This window comes from Dermacentor variabilis, chromosome 6 (genome assembly GCF_050947875.1).
Source record: "Dermacentor variabilis isolate Ectoservices chromosome 6, ASM5094787v1, whole genome shotgun sequence".
Taxonomy (NCBI): Eukaryota; Metazoa; Arthropoda; class Arachnida; order Ixodida; family Ixodidae; genus Dermacentor; species Dermacentor variabilis.
The window spans coordinates 134,189,023-134,206,423 of record NC_134573.1 but is presented as its reverse complement, the minus strand read 5'-3'; the positions used below and the strand labels follow the sequence as shown (position 1 = coordinate 134,206,423).

General features: G+C 45.7%; 1 protein-coding gene across 1 annotated transcript; it reads left to right on the top strand.

Annotated features, from left to right (window-relative positions):
• The first annotated feature begins 2,064 nt into the window (after nt 1-2,064).
• LOC142586299 (uncharacterized) lies at nt 2,065-7,535 on the top strand. The gene is made up of 3 exons (XM_075697543.1): nt 2,065-2,139; nt 4,331-4,642; nt 5,210-7,535. Exons 1-3 carry the CDS (start codon nt 2,065-2,067, stop codon nt 5,492-5,494), a joined length of 672 nt encoding a protein of 223 aa, XP_075553658.1. The 3' UTR covers nt 5,495-7,535.
• Nucleotides 7,536-17,401: the final 9,866 nt, after the last annotated feature.

The window sequence follows — 17,401 nt, the reverse complement described above, 5'->3', positions numbered from 1 at the left end:
TTACGCATTGCAAAAAGATATTGGAGAGACGTGAGCGGGCAGCATTAACTGGTTGTGCCATCGTCTCACTCTTGACGTCACCTAGGCAACACAAACCTGTAACGGCAACTGATGTATTCTACCTATATGCTGCTGCAGAAGAGTCGGCAGCAGCGACCACTAGTGCCTGCTGGATTTACATTTATTTCTTCCCTCATGCGAGAACAGTGAAATATGAAAGCGTCTACGAAGGATTGGGGTTATATGAGAGCGTCACAAAATGGCGCTACCAGCTGTGCCGTTGATGTCGACGTCTCCAGGGTTTCGCAAAGGCATTACAGCTTAATGACAAGAAATGACTTTCTGATAAGACGACTGAAAAAAAAAACGTAGGTCCTCAGAAAATAACGGGCAGATGAGAATTTACCAACATGAATGTGTTTACTGTGACAGCTTAGTATGTAGCTAGAAACTCACATAATTTAAATTGCAATCTAAACTTAAGAGCAAGCTTTAGCTAGGGCCCAGCTCCAACGCGCCCTATTCAAATACATATAAAACGCGAATACACTTTTCCGAGATAACCTCTGGACGGATTTTAATGAAATTTGTTGAATTTGAGAGAGAAAGCGAAATTCTAGTGACTGTTGGAAGCGGATTTTTTATTTAGGGTCTGAATTTTGTTGAATTAATTTTCAAAAATTTGAAAGTTCGAAAGTTCGAAAAAGATAAAAGCACGAATTTACAAAAAAAAATAGTTCTGCATTAAGAACCGATATTACGGTTCTTTAAACGACATCCGTTAGATCATTCAAAACGCACAAATTCGATATGTCATTTTATATCTTACGAGGGTTTGTTACATTGTTCACTAGGGTTCTGCAAAAGCTGTGTTTACACATTACTAAATTACTTGAGATTCATGTGTAACATATCAATTTTGTCCGCTTAAGATATACTATAAGAAGCAAGTTAGGGAACTGTGATACCATTTTTCATTGCTAAGTTACGGAATTGTAAACTTTATAGTTTCGTTTTCTGAAAATTTGTGATTTTTGCGCATTTTTAGTTAAAAAAGATTGATGACTTATATAAAAAATTTGAAACGAAGCTAAAGCTTCCTCTTAAGTATTTAAATTTAAAGTGCATAGAGGAGAGATAGACGGCAGACGACTCTGGCGCAGTGGCATCTTGTGACGCAAAGTTTAACCGGAGAGCATACAAAATTGGTTATTGCCGCAGTGACTTATACTATACGCTACTTAACTGCTGATGTAAAGCGTCGGTACAGAGACAGGATCGTTAGCGTGCAGTCGTCTTGCGATACGACGCGTTAGCTGGACAAAGCGTCGCAAGATGTTGCTACAAGCGCTGCCACTGTCGCATTCACACAGTATTCCTTAAACGGTTATAAGCATACGCTGACAAGCTAAAACTCCCAACTAACTTGCCCACGCAATCACGCGAATGTACATTAAATTTTGAAAAATAAATAATGCGGGGACGTCACTGCACACTCCACAGAACCACGTTGCATGTGCACAGTGCACGCATGCATGAATTTGTCACTTGAGAAGCACTGCACCATTGAGCGCTTGTCCCGTTCTCTTTTTGTTGTATTTGTTAGTTTGTGCGCTGTGCAAAAAAAAATGTGTAGTTTCCTATTCGCCCGCTTTTCTGTTCTTCTACAAAATATGTATGTCTCTTGGCTACGTTGTTTAGTTCTTCCACCTAGTGCATCTTTCCAATAAATGCGCCTTCGAGTGTACATTATCGGAATTTATCCATGTTGAAAGCGACATGAACCACGTACTTCTCACACAACACTGTACACACAGTGGTGCTGGGACACGGTGAAGTTTTCTCGAATCTCAGCAAGGATGAATGTATAATTGGTTTCTCTCGGTGGATGTATCAGAACGACAGTAACGAAAGCGAGAAGTAATAAAAGCGCGCGTTCCGCCCACGATATTTGTCACACGACTGCTCTTACAACACAACCCTACTCCTGACAACGTCACTGTGCCCTTGCGTGTACTGTACCACGTGCCTTGTTTTTTTTTTTCATTTCAGGCGGTATGCGTCATGGCGCTGACGACTGCCTTTCTGGCTCTACAGGATCCCAAGGCATTAGTTCAGGCGCATGCGCACCCAGCACGGGTACGTACTACACGCCTCACTGTGGCTTACATTTCGCACTATGCATCTTATTGCCATGTCTCTGTCTTATTTCTTGTATGCTGCTTCCGAACCACTCTCATTTTTAGCAAATTACTGAGTTCGCAGGAAACTACAGGTGTATACCTGCCTACTTTTATTTTCCAGATACCGTGGTACGAGGTCACAAAAAAAAAAAATGATATATCCTATTTTTTTTAACTAGATAAAATAACCACAGGTAGTAATACACAGCAGACTGAATGAAAATACAAAAAAAGAAACATCAATATAGTTTGAACAAAGCATCACTTAAGCAATCGTGTCACGCTTCTTATTTTCTAGCTAGACGGACGTTCCCAATCGACCCGGCTTCGACGAGTGGTGACATTTAAGTATTGCAGCTCCTTTGTTGAGAAACTGGGGCTATACGCTCCGCGTTCGTCTCGCCCCCTGGTGCCGAACTTGGGAGACTCTTCCGACGCCACCATAGGCTCACCGCCGCCGTCGCACTCAACGCTTGTGTGTTCTTTGCAGAGCAAGCGAGCAATTAGGGCGATTTCGCCGGCACGCGTCTCCGCGAAGGTCAGTTCCAAGTTAGCGTTCTTGTCTCGCGGCCAAATGTCTCTGCACTCTTGCGCTGTAGCTGTAAGGAAATGGACAGCCGGTGCCCACACGCTCGCTGCGACTAGCGTTAACAGCGTGGCTGTCGACGCGCAGTCGCGAGCCTTGAACGTTATCGTCACAGTCGGTCGAGCTTCCGCTCCGCGGTCAATGCATGGTCATTCGCACGAAACGCACTCCACTTCCTGTGGTTTCGAAAGACGCTGCCGTTTGTTTTGGCTGTCCCGGTTGGCCACTGGCGAAAGACGGCTTAGGAGAAAACGACAAGGGTTTCGCGTTGGTTACAAACTGGTTTAGTGAGTTACACCGGAAGTCGGATTGGAAACGGGCGGGGGGATGATTTCGTGAACACTGTGGCCAGATTTAGCTGCATAACCGTAATGTGAGAACCTTCGACTAGGCACGCAACTGGATGAGGAGAAAATTAAGGTGTAAGTACACCTTATCAAGCAGGTGGATGGTCAAGCTATAAGAAAGCTGTTCCCGAGGTACCGGGTACAAGTAACCCTGATTTCCAAGATACACAAGTAATCTATAATCGCGTTATCAGCAGTTTTCACCACTAATTAATACTGAAGTTATTTCATTTGTACCGATTGAAAAAGTCACTGCGTGTCTTGACACCAAAAATTTTTAGATGACAAGGTAAAAACAATATATCCAATGCGATTGTCGCATACAGGTATACTCACCTTATATTTAGAAGTTACCTAAACAGTTACACTACGTGCAATCTTCTTTTTATATATATAAGACGCGTTATAAGTAGCTCAATCGCATAATACCGAAGGTCAACTGATGCTCCACTTCGCAGTCGCAAACTGTCGTCATGGCGTATCTCTACTTTTCTATCACTTTACCTCTTCCTCGCCTCTCTCCCCAGAGTAGGGTAGCAAACCGAATCTTCCCATCTGGTTAACCTCCCTGCCTTTCCCCTTTCTTCTGTCTCTCTCGCTCTTTCTCTCTTCGTCATGGCGTAATAATATAAGCATAGTCTGCACGTCGGTGGAACGTGAGCACAGTCCTTGCCAAATTAAAGCGAGTAAGACCAGGCTGCAAGCAGTTAAATACGGTAAAAGCGCCGTTACGTTAGTACGCTATAGTGCTTTCGGACATCAGACTTGGGGGTGTTCCTCCTTGCTGCTCAGACACTTGTCATCGTACTTTGCGAAAACGAAAAAGTCCCGCGGGATCTTTAAAATAAGTCAATCAACTCAGTGACTCCGACAGCCCCTGTTGGCAGGCCCCTGTGGTCGCTCGAGCGTAGGAGTGCTGTTACATGAATACTTTTTTTTTAGCGCAAAACAACAGACACAAGAAAGACGACAGGACAAGGCGCTTTGTCCTGTCGCCTATTACATGAATACTTTTTTGAGCGCGAAACAACAGACACAAGAAAGACGACAGGACAAGGCGTCTTGTCCTGTCGTCTTTCTTGTGTCTGTTGTTTTCATGGATTCGTGGATTCGCACCAACTAGCCCGCCAACGCATTGTGCTGAGTGCTGTTACGTCCGCCTTACTCGGCATATTAAATAAAGCGCGGTCTTTCCTTCCTTTTGTCTCTCGCAGGAGGTGCAGACGTACGTGGTCATCCACCACCCGCCGGTCAAGGTGGCACGAGGCGCCACCGTCGCGCCTGGAGCTGCAGCTGGCACTCCGAGAGGTCATCACGCAGCCGCCTCCTCGATTAGCACTTCGTACGGCTACCAGCTCCACAGGGAGACGAACCACCATGTGCCGGTACTCATCACGACGGGACACATTCCCGCATTTGCCCGGGCACCGGGGCACAAGACATACGTCACAGTGCAGCACCTGCACCACGCCGTTCACCACCACCACCGACCACTGGTGCTTCTGCCGCCACAGCCTCACCTGCCGGTAGGTTGAACTCTTTCCCCGAGACCTTACCGTCACAATCATCATAATCCGTATTAAGGCGGTGCTGAAACTACTGAAAGCCACTTGCGGACGTTCTGGCAGCTCATTTGTAGAAATAGCTGGATGGATAACCGAAAAGAAGCCCCTTGTGGGTGTGTCCGTGATACGTGCTTGTCCTGTCCAGGAAGCACGGAGTCTATGAAGTCGCTAATGTGTGAGACATCAGTAATGGCCGTGTAGGCAATTACCTTATAGCTAGCCCGACGTACAGTAAGGTTTTCCTATTGCTCCTTTTCTCGTGTCCTCTTGGACCTTATGAAGAACAGTGAATCGGGTGAGAGGCTTATACGAGAGAGACTGCGGGAACAGATTTAAGTTAAGAGATCTACTCCTCCGGCGTTATAGCACTCTTTTCCCTGGCGAATCCTTCTGTATGTATGCTTCCCACTTGTACCGCCACAGATAACCTCAACATTTTCTATAGAAATTTCGTTGGGGTTTGATAGTCGCGAGGTTCACGCTATTTCAACACGAAGAGCTTAAACGAAATGTCCCTTTATCCTGCAGGTGCACCACAGGAGGCGCGAGCGACTCACGGCTCAGAGCTCGAGCTTCCGCCAAAAGCACAACGCGTACGTGCGCCTGCCGGACTACCCGGCCTACCTCGGCCGTAACGCCGCGCTGAGCCTGGAAGAGGACACTCTGGCCGAAGCCGAAGCCGAGCCGACCCTCAAGGTGTACAAGGCGGACGCCGAATACCCGCCACTGAACTTGCGCAACCGGAGGAAGCTCTACTCTCTCGGATACATCTACATGCTCGACTTCCTCGAGAACCCCTACCTTAAGCGCTGAACACGTTGTGTACGAGTGCATCGACTGCGAAGAAGTTCTGCGAGCTCAGCATGCGTTGAACGCACAGGGTGCCTATACTGCCTATGGCAAATTTTTACGAATACTCTCGCGAAAAGGCAGGTCATAAGCCATCGATCTATCGCGCGCAGCACCAGCGGGCGTTTCCTTAGCGGTGACGCGCACCCGTCTTATTACGCGTGCTAATTAAGTGAAAGTGTCTTTTGTGCATGATTCTTCCGACTGTAAATCACAGTATACCGTTCACGTTCGAATTTCGCTCTCACATGGTATTTTGTGGCTCATACAGTGTAACACCCTGTTTGGGCGCATTACACTTGCCTGTTTTGTTCAGAATAAACTGGAAGCACGCGTCTTCATGCAATGCCGACGTCAGGCATAAAATGTAGAATTGGGAGGGCCCGGAACGATGGTGACGTCTGTGAACATGGTACTCGCGTTGTTTTGCCATTCCAGTGCGAGGTGGCAGCACCGTCACGTTCCTGCAGGTTACACATTTACGTATTTCTATTTATTTATTTTTTGTCAGCCGCTTCCGTAGGTGATACGTGCTTATTTATTCTGAATTAAGCACGCAACTATAATGGACGGAAGCATAAAATCAAACTGCATGCATCACGAAGTGCTACTACCTCTCTGAGAAAATGTGAGTGGGCGCGAGCCTGTAGCTTAGCCTGGAGAATCACGCATACTTGTAGCTAATATATTTACGCATAATTCAACTCAATTCTTGTACTATACACTGGATGACACAGCAGTATTCGCTGCGATGTCGGCTTCCAAACATTTCACGTGCAATGGTGCTTTACTATTGTTCGTGTACGCTATTTCTTCTTACTCTGCTTCCAATGACATTCATTGTGAGAATGAAGTGAGGAATCTCACATCTCACACACCGACTTGTAAATTCTAAAATGACGGCCTCGGTCAATATTTTATCATGAAAGCAGTAGTCTGTCGGTACTGTATGTAAATGTTAGTAGTTACTCTAAGGTCTCTTTAATAAGGTTTCAAAGCTAAATACGTGTGCACTTTTCTAAGGTTTACAATCTCACAATATGTGGAACTTGACGTTAACTTCGGCTCAAACGCTATAGGTCAACGTTACTGGCCTACTGTAACCGTTGGTCATATCATCCGACCATATTTTCACCCGCCATATCGCGTCATCAGTTTCACTCTACAGGTCAATCCTGCAAGGCTGTGTTTGCTCAACACATATCACAGAAGTCTGTCAGCAGCTGACACGTCAACACGCAACGAGATGCTTCTTGCACAGCAATGTTTGAATGTTGGAATACGGCGAAGAAAGGTTGAGGGGTTTCGGCTGAGACACTGGTTGCCCCCTCGTTGTTTGGCCGCGCAAGACAAATATATCACTGCCAGTGAATCAAAGTATTCTCCACAGCCGTGAAATAAAACCTGTGCATTACATCGTTTACACCAGAGTTATTTCAATGAAGGCAAATAGTTAGTCATTTCTTACAGGCAACAGGAACAAATTACTGTACTTACGACATCTAGGACAAGCGAACACGCAGGCGTGCCAAATTGAGGTATTTGTCATTATAATCACTCGCAAGTGTTGACGCAGGAATTTTGAGGTCTCTAAAGCGTTACGGCCGTCACGCTAAACTTTCGAACCTCTTCGCACCCTTTCGACTGCAAGGCTGCGAGCGCGTGACCAGACCTGACGCCCGCGACCATGGAGTATTGATCCGACGACTTGATAAGGACTTTATAGCTGCGGAAGACGACGGTAACTGTCTTCGTCATTCTCCACGGCTTAATTTACGCCAGAAATGCCGCAAGGACGCCACCAGAAAAACGATCGGCAGCCTTGGTCAGACACACACCTTTACGTAAACTTCAGGATAAGGCTGCGTCTTTCTGCTAATCAACATAAGCACGTTGTCCGCTTGGTGTACAGTTCTCGCGAACGCCGATAGCAAGACAGGCGTACTGCTATTGTGCACCTGCTCCATCGCACGTGATCCGCACCGGATCGGAGGATGTTGTAACTTGTTGCGTCGCTTACTTTTTCTTCGCCTGGAGTTATTGGTGATATTTATGTGCCCATGACCAACCTTCCCAGGTATTACATCACTTAATAAACAATAACCCGTCCACGTGACCTACGCTCATGTGGTAACTCATTGATGCAGTTCGTCGCGTGGTCCGCAACCGGCGATACTTCCAGACTTCTCAGCGACGGAAAACGGATGCTCATCATCCGAAACGGTCCTGCCCAGCATTGAGGCCTGAACGTTTCCAGTTCACTCATGTCTATCGTATCAGCACGAACAACCCGCCGTGGTTGCTTAGTGGCTATGGTGTTGGGCTGCTAAGCACGAGGTGGCGGGATCGAATCCCGGCCACGGCGGCCGCATTGCGATGGAGGGCGAAATGCGTAAACACCCGTGTACATAGATTTGGGTGCACGTTAAGGAACCCCAGGTGGTCCAAATTTCCGGAGTCCCCAACTACGGCGTGCCTCATAATCAGAGCGTGGTTTTGGCACGTAAAACCCCATAATTTAATTTAATAAGCACAAATAACAACGTGTGACTGAAGGCTACTATAATATTGCAATTTTCGTCTCTTATTGTGAGCGTCCATGCAGTTCAAGTGTTTGCAGCTTGTATAAGACGTTGGTTAGATAGGTGATTATTGCATTTTAAATGCGCATACACCCAGGAGATTACGGACGCCATACGTGTTGACCCAAGGAACTTGGTTTGCGCCCTGCCAGTACTCAATGCACGTCGGAGAAGTTAAACTTTGGCGTCGACTACTTCGCTCAGAGCTTCGACCCTTCGTCGGCTTTATTTCATCGATTGAAATAACAAGGCTGAAAACAGGGTGTTCTTGCTCATGAAGTGATTTGCATATTTCATGATTACGAATGCACTGCATTCTTACAAAAGTTTACACCTTTTGGGGCTTGTCCCCCAACAACAATCGTCATCTGCCTCGCTTGCGTTTCCTTTCTCGAAAAGTCAGAGCTCGCTACTTCTCTGTCAAGAATGCTGTGTCACGCTGATAACCCGCAAGCCGTTCTTGGAAGTACCGGGCTCGCAGCGTTAAAGAAAGGTGACAGATGACGATTATCGTTGTGGGACAAGAAACGACCCAACGGGTGTAAACATTGTTTTAAGAGTGTGTTGACTGGCGGTCATCTCTTTTAATGCGAAGCATTATTTGATTCATCCCAGATGCTTGGCGGTATAGGTAGGTAGGCAAAATCCACGTCTCGCCTCGTTTCTTAAAGGAAAATTCTAGCGTCCGAACGTGGGATCGAACCTCCGACGACGAGCACAGCAGCACAATGTTCTAACCCTTAGGCAACGTTGTCGCGCTTGTTTCTCTCGTGCCAACAGCTCTTTAAGAGGACTGGCACTTGCGTCACGTCACATAGCACGAGCTAGGGTGCGTGCGCGCGCTCTAGTTTGCGTTCAGCCAAAGGCTTACTTACCACTCTCTCTCTTTTTCTCTCTCTCTCTCTCTCCATCGTCACGAGCAGGAGCAGGTCAGTTTCTCCCATTCTTGCCCCGTGGCAGCTTACGCTTTGAGACGCTGTGTTAGACTGGACCGTCTTTAGGGTCGGCCTAGGTCGTAACAAAACAGGTTGTAACGTTTCCTAAATAAAAAAGTAAATAAATAAAAGAGAGAGAGAGCTGACGTAACGCCGCCGCCGTCATACCGTCGTCTTCGTCTTCCTTCTGTCATCACACACAGGAGCTCGTGTCACACACACAATTGCTTGCTTAAGAGGAAGCTTTAGCTCGGGTGCTCCTATCTAAATACATGCAAAAGGAGAATTCATTTTTCTCGGTAACAACTGCACCAAATTTCACGAGGTTCGTTGCATTTAAAAGAAAAACTTACAATCTAGTGACTGTTGGTTTCAAATTTTTGAGTTAGGTCGTCATTTTTTATTAAAAATTGGCAAAAATTTAAAATTTTCGAAAGACGAAACTATTAAGTTTACAACACTGTAACTCAACAACAAAAAATGATAATACAATTCCGTGAATTGCATCTAGTAGCACATCTAAAGCGGACAAAATTGATATGTTACACATGAATATAAAAAAAAATTAGTAATATGGAAATACAACATTTGCAGAAACCTTGTAACCAACTTAACAAATTCACGTAATATGCAAAATGACATATCGAATTTGTCCGCTTTGAATGATCTAATGGGTGCCGTTTACAGAACCGCAATATCTGTTTTTAATGCAGAGCTATGAGTTTATAATCTTCGCGCTTCTATTTTTTTTCAAACTGTCGAATATTTGAAAATCTCTTTAACAAAATTAAGGACCTAAATCGAAATTCCGCTACCAACAGTCATTAGAATGTAATTTTCTCTCTCAAATGCAACAAATTTGATTAAAATCGGTTCGGGGGTTATCTCAGAAAAACGTTTTTGCGTTTTACGTGTATTTGAATAGGCCGAGTCGGAGTTGGGTCCGAGCTAGAGCTTCCTCTTTACGCAAACACGTTGGTCCATCTGGCAAACTCTTGAAAAATTGTCCCGACCACAGGTTGATGGACGGCCAGCTAAATGCAATATGCTTCGCATGACACCGATTCCCACAATGTGTGAGATCTGTACAACCTTTTTCTCTTTTTTAACGGAAGCACTTTGAAGAAATTATTTGGCTTTGCGAAATGATAACTTTTACGTTATTTCTACACGTAACTAACACGCCGGCGTGGCTAAAAGGCTACGGTGGCCTACTCATGGGCACAATATCGCGGGTTAAAGACTTCCCGGCCGCGGGGGTCACATTCCAGTGACACGCGCAAAGCAGGAAGACACTTGTCCTCGAAGTGCAGTCGTAATGAGCATCAAGAAGTAAAAAAACAATCCTTATACCCTATTGCAGCACCGGTATATAGTTTATACTTGTGATAATATTATTACACGCACTGTTGATCAAACTCAACGACGGTTGGGATAGTTGTGGAGTGCTCGACTTAAATGGCGCTTCATTTCTTGACATTTTCAGCTTTAGTGATCCTATGATGATCGAGTTACGTGTTGCGTGCCCGTTTAGAGACCCATCCCCGCTTCTGCAGTCTGACCATCTCGAACTTGAGTTGTCCTCGTCTTGGCCACTAGAAGTGACGCATTCTTTCTGCGTTCTTGCGTGACACATTCCTGTCTGGTGTCACTTTAGCCCGACCGTCTGCGGCTGTGGTGCTGACGCAACCAACTCCTCTCGCATACGGCATGACGTCACGCATGCCACTGTCGACGAGAGACGAGCTGAGAAAAAAAAAGAAACACACACAAACACACACGCCCACTGAAAGCTCCAACAAGAGGGGAACGTGCGCGGTACTATATCGGACTAGTTCTGCGGTTATTTCAGGAAGACAACGTCAGCGCAAGCGCGCATGCCAACGTGCGCCTGTTCTCGCAGAGCGACTCGGTTTGTTGCCAGTGCAGAAATGTTTCTTCCGGTGTGCCAAGAAAAAACGATGGCCAGGAGTTCAGTTGTATATATACAAGGCAGTTAGCGGTCGCCTCTCGTATACCTCGTAAATATAACTCCGGCGTCCATACATCGCACTCTCTTTGTCACCGCATGACAGCTTTTCACTGTCTACCCGGCGCATAGTTATTCCGACGGGGAGGAGAGAAAAATTGCGTAGTCGACGCTCTCCGCCGCTGACTTCGTTTCAAAGCTATTCAAGGGATCTCGAGCGCGCGCGGTAGCTACACTTTTTGGCAAAAGGACAAGAACAAGGAAAGAGAAAAAAAAAAGACTACCAAGAGCATGTCGCAGCACACGCAGACGTGCACACATAAGAAGAGAGTGCCGCGCGCGCAACCACACTTACTTTATTTTCCGCGACTCTACTGACAATGACAGTGCATGGTATCCGAGCAAGCAAACCGTGTACAGCCCCGCCTCTGCAGGGCGCACGCGCTCGGTCGCGTGCGCACGGACACTCTTGGAGGTCAATCTCGGCATTACGCTGTCGCTCACGGCACGTTTCCTCAAAGCCGCGTCGTGCACGTAGAACGCAAGAGCCGTCGCGCAAGCTTTTCGCGGAAGTATATACGCGCCGCGCTGCATTCGGCGCCGCCGTGTATACGGGCTGTAAATGCGGGCGCCTGTCCGGATTCTTCACCGGGGTACCGAGGAAGTTCCCGGGAGTGCGCGTGTACACATGCATATCTCTAGTATGTGTTTATGTATGCGTGACAACGACCTGCTGGAATGCTCTCATGGTCACCCGCGAAACGTGAACGCATGGTGGCTGCAAGTGGCTTATATACCTTGAGTGACTAGACCTTGAGCGGCTGCCAACGGACCTGCAAACGAATTTGCGTCATTCATTCATTCATTCATTCATTCATTCATTCATTCATTCATTCATTGCACAATACTTTATCCAGCTTTTAAATATCCCACTGTGAATACTACGGTGCTAGAGAGAAAGTTCTTCATTGAAGCAAAGGTGCAGCGTTTAGCCATCGTTTAAAGCGTTCGACTACATGCGCTACACTGCAAGGGAACGGACGAAGGAACAGAAAGCTTGTAGACGAAAGTGAGCAAAAGAATAACGAGAAATATGCACACAAGAGAATAGTAAGACATAGCAGCAAGACGCGAATTCGGCTCCCACCTGCAGCACAGTTGTTTGTCTGCCACTTTTATTCCTTTTTTAGATATTATTTCTGCATTCAAACTAAACATAACGGTTAGCTCCCCCTATATGCTTCCTCTAGATCTATACAGTCTGTTTGTTTCACACTAGTGTAACTAGCAAGAAATGGAGCGCTCTCGGTTTCCCTTATTCCTCGCAGACTTTCTCATTAATTAACGCGTTTATCAACCCAACCTTGAGGCACCGATGATGACTGGTAGGTAGAAGTACGGCAAGAACGATGTCAGTGAGTATCATCGCACCTAAATCATTCGCACCACACCACGACTTTTCACTCATTTGGGAGCATTCGACCTCAATCGTTGTTATACCATATATGCAAAGGGGCTACACAGATAGTTGATTGATTGATTGATTGATTGATTGATTGATTGATTGATTGATTGATTGATTGATTGATTGATTGATTGATTGATTGATTGATTGATTGATTGATTGATTGATTGATTGATTGATTGATTGATTGATTGCAGCCGAGCGTCAATGCCGATCGAGGTGGTGGGTGAAGATATATTCTGTCTATGTATACGCGACCTGTGGTCAGGAACAAGATCCCTGACGTTGGGCGTGCTACTAAAAACTATAGACAAACATTTAAAGAGCGCTCTTGGAATTTTTTGTCCCCAGAAAATATTAATCCTCACACCAATGCACTGCAAACAATCGGTTGCAAATTCATTGTTGGATATTCCTCTCTGTCCCTTTATTTTTATTTTTTCTGTTTGTTGAATATGGCCAAATGTATTATAGCACTGCATTGTAGTTACCTGCTGACTTCCATACGTACACCGGAATACTCAACGACACATCCAACAACAGCTGCGCTGCTTGAGGTAACGTGTTAGAAACGTTCTCCTGTTGTGCGACTGTTCTCTCAGAAGAAGTTAAAGTACTAACTTCATACACTCGCGGTGACGACGTGGTCACTGCCGAAAATTTCACACCAGCCAGTGAGCGAACTACAGACCGTAATCACTATTCTAGTTTAGCACAATTTGATTAAAGTTACGGTTAAACAGCGCGACAAGGGACACCGTCACGCAGCCGTGTCCCTCGTTACTATTATAGTACGTCGCCAGTGTGCCTCCGCTATATGCCATAACTGCCTAGTCCCATCCGTTTCACGGTATTGCCATTTCTCACTAATAGATACAAAGAGAAGGAGGGGAGTAACACGGTGCACATAGATAAGGATAGTTACTGCGAATTCATCGCAGCGCTTCGCTGTATTGTGGACAGAAGTTCTCAACAGTGCACCGTCGGGGGCACCGTTCTGTAAAATTTAACAGCTGCATGCGGATATTCCTTCTTCCGCAGCTTCAGCAAAAGTCACTGACCCGTGCAGCTGTCATTGTTTAAATAGCTACAGCCTGTGCTTGCGGATCAACCATGGTTGCGAACGAAGCGTCACTTCCATGCAAGCTTGCGTGCGCGCGCGTGTGGGCTTGACGTAGTTACAGAATTGGGATACCTGTGGTTTTTCTTGTGGAATAAGAAAGTTTCAAAGATTCGTTTTTATTAGTTTTGCTATTTTCCACAATTTTCGTTTTCTTTTCAGCGGGTGTTTAGTGAATCACTGATACGTTTGGCGATTTCTCTCTCTCTCTCTCTCTCTCTCTCTCTCTCTGTCTCCCTCTCTCTCTTTGCGCGTGCATTCGTGCGTACGTGTGCGCGTGTCCATGTCGCTAAATTTTCGAATTCGAGTATACGGAATATTTTCCTACTTTAACAAGCGTCAAAACGAACATGTAGAGGAAAGATAGCAACGAATGAAACCGACTTATTTCTTCTGATACGCGCAAATTTTTCAATCCACAATAGAGTAGCTCGAATCGAAACAGCATTATTGCACTCGTATTCAAACTCTTCAGTACGTGATCCCTCCTCAAGAGGCTGCTATAGAAAGGAAGAAATAACGTAACAAATGCCGCTTAAAATGAAAAAAAAACGTAAAGCATCGAGGGTGCAGAAAGGACTATATAGCATATATACAACAAAGGCTCCTCTTTTTTTTCTTTTTTTTTTGGTTTATTTGAGATGTATGTGACTGCTCGTGGCACCGACCACTCCACTATCTGATGCGACAATCAGAGCACTGCACGCTCCAAATTTTCCGGCCCGATGCCCATGGCTGCAAACCCCAGGCCTGAGTTCCTCCGGCCCTGAGTTGAGACGTGCACTGAGTTCCTTCGGCGAGCCCCGGGCCCGGTCCGGGCCTGCCGGACGAACTCAGCGCACGTCCCTTTAAAGCGTAATTGCTTAGGTGATGTATTCAAAGGTATTAACAAAATTGCAGTGGCAATAAAACATCGAAAATAAAACAAGTCTTTCCGCCAAAGCATTTGTGCGCAGCTAAAGTGAAAAGGCCGACTGAAGCAAAGGACGGGTTAGGAAAATTCTGGAAATGGCGCCTTATTGAAAATCTTGTGTACACCATACGTGTGAAACCCAAGAACTATACATACTCGGGAAAAATAAAGAAAAAAATAAGGTGGCAGTTTCGCTGGAAGGCGAAGCAGCGTTGAGAGCGATAACAAAGTTAGCGTCGCACCTCGACCTGCTCACACGCTGTTCTGACGATATGCGGAGGCGACATGGTGCGATGCCGCACGCGAAGCAACTGCTTCTGCGAAGTATGTAGGGAACTGCGTGCTAGACGGGATACAAGGTGCCTGACAACGCGTGCCGCGATGGGGAACACGTCGGAAACGGCGTTGCGCACATTCGTCGCACACCTTCGATCGTTTTGGTGCACAAGACCAGACCTAGGGAAAAAAAGAAGATTGGCAAAACTGTCGGCATTCGCAGCAGCGCTACATAGGTTTGGCTTGGAGTTTATATATACTGGTCCTTTCCGCTCATACCAGTGCATGCAAACAGCTGGTAAGCACGCGGGCTGCTCTGCTGGAAATCTCATGTCTTTGTGCGCTCAACGCTCATATGCCAGAAGTGGAAGCCAGCTGTAAGCTGCCTTGCGCTCCATCAGAGCCGACTGAGCGGAACGTGAAGGGGATTCATCGTGTTACACAGCGCGGAACAAATGGGACAACAGCTAGCCCGGTCTCATAACCAGCGTAAGTTTAATTTGGCGTGACTTGGCTTCGACGTTTCTTTTTCCTTTTCTTTTTTTTTTTGACTAACCGCATTCCGCGTCTCTGTAAACCCCTTCTAATCATTCACGCTGTGGACCGCGCATGCGCGTCAATACCACGACAGCACGATGGCGGCGGCAATCACGCATCTATAGTAACCGAATTGCTATGGTAAGAAAATGGCTCTTGTAAATAGTTTTTACAGCAAGAAAAAAAAGCACAAAATTCTATTAGGTGCAAAAGCAGGCTATCAGCGCAAAACGCACGTATTCTAATTTGCACGAAAATCATAGAGGTGGGAATTGCACTGCCACACCAACCCTGCCGAGACCCACGACGAAGCACTTTGCATGCATCAGTTTAAGGCCCACGAAGAACACTGCGAATGAGGCTAACGTGGAACCTATGTATTTGGGCTGCAGGGACCATAAACCAATCGTCAATGTGGCACGATAAATGACGAATAATTAAATGACAAGTAACATGACGCAATTGCAATAACATAATCGTATCGAGATAGGTAGAAAGGTGCAATCGCAAAATCCGTAACAGCCAGACCGTACCGAGAGCGCTATTTACTATATGTACTCGTATATAGTGATGCTTTTGTTCTTGTCACGTTTCCCACGCGTATTGAGACAGCTCTCAAAGAAAAACGAGAAGTTTGAGGAGGAGAAGGACGAGGATGTAGGTGTTCCAACTATCATGCACCAAAATTTAAAGATATGCAAATGCCGCGTAGCTGGACAGAACCAAGATAATGTTGTTTGCCGTCGCTTGGAGATACTCAGATTATTTTTGCATTCCACCTAATTACGTAATTAGTCTTGTTTAATTAATGATTTTCTCAAATATGATAATTAGATGAAACGTGTCAAAGAGAAAATTGTAGAGCAACACGAAAAACTCCCGAGGTAGCTTTCTGTTGCTCAGTAGGTGCTACTGTATCGAGAGTTTTTCATGTTGCTCTACAATTTTCTCATTGACGCTTCTCACCTAACTATAATATTTGAGAAGTTGATTCATTAATTAAGAATGAACATGTAATTAGGCAGAATGGAGAAATAATCTGAGAATCTCCAAGGCTAACAACATTACCTTGGTTCTGTCCAGCTACGTATCATTTGGATATCTTTAAAACGGACACAACAGCCCACGGAAACACGGAAACACGATGACACTAGAAAACGCTGAAACAAGAATGCTGTATGCAATCACAGAAGAACAAAACTTAACGTCGTCAAATGCAACACCATCTATCACATTCTGCATCCTCGCTCGTTTCGCACGGTTAATTCGCTTCTTCTGCCTGTATGATTACCCACCCTGGCCCGTAACAAAGTATTACTGCCACTTAAAATGTCCCCAGTTAATTTTAATCAAACGAGGGAAAGCTCGGCTGTTCTGCAACCAGCGCTCGGTAGGACTATACACTTCAAGAGGAAACGTTGTCGCGCAGAGGCACTAGTTACTGATAAAAGCGCAGATCGATAGATTTATACCCCACATATTGCGGTAATTTAAAGAAACATGTCTCCTCCTCGGATTGCCTGCATGTTCAATGGCTACCTTAATTTACGCCACGAAATATTGCTTTCACAACGGAACTCGCCGTGCCTGCGTTGCCAAACCAACGCAGTTTCTTAATATTGTTGTTGTTGTCGTCGTTGTCGTCGTCGGAAAGAAAAAATAAGCTGTTGTCGATTCGAGAGAGGCATGATGCGCAAGGTAACTTACCCGCGTGTCTCAGCTAACGTTGGCCAAGCTGTTCAACGAAAAAGAAAAGATTTTAAAAAACGCGGTGAAAGACGCAATTATAAGAGTTCGGTTTTCGGTTGTCGGAGGTCTGACAACCTAACGCGGTGTCTTAAACTCCTATCTTGCATGGTGTTTTAAGTCATATTATTTCTCGAGTGTTCGTATTCAACTATAGATCCGAAAATTTCGCTATTCGAAATAACCGTTAAACGATGGTCTGCACCGCCGAGGGCCATATTAATTCAGTTTTGGTTCTCGTTTTCCTTACACCTCCCGTTACAGTCTGCATTGATAATTTCCGTTCTCACGGCAGATTTTTTTCCGCACTGTGGGAAAATGCAGAACG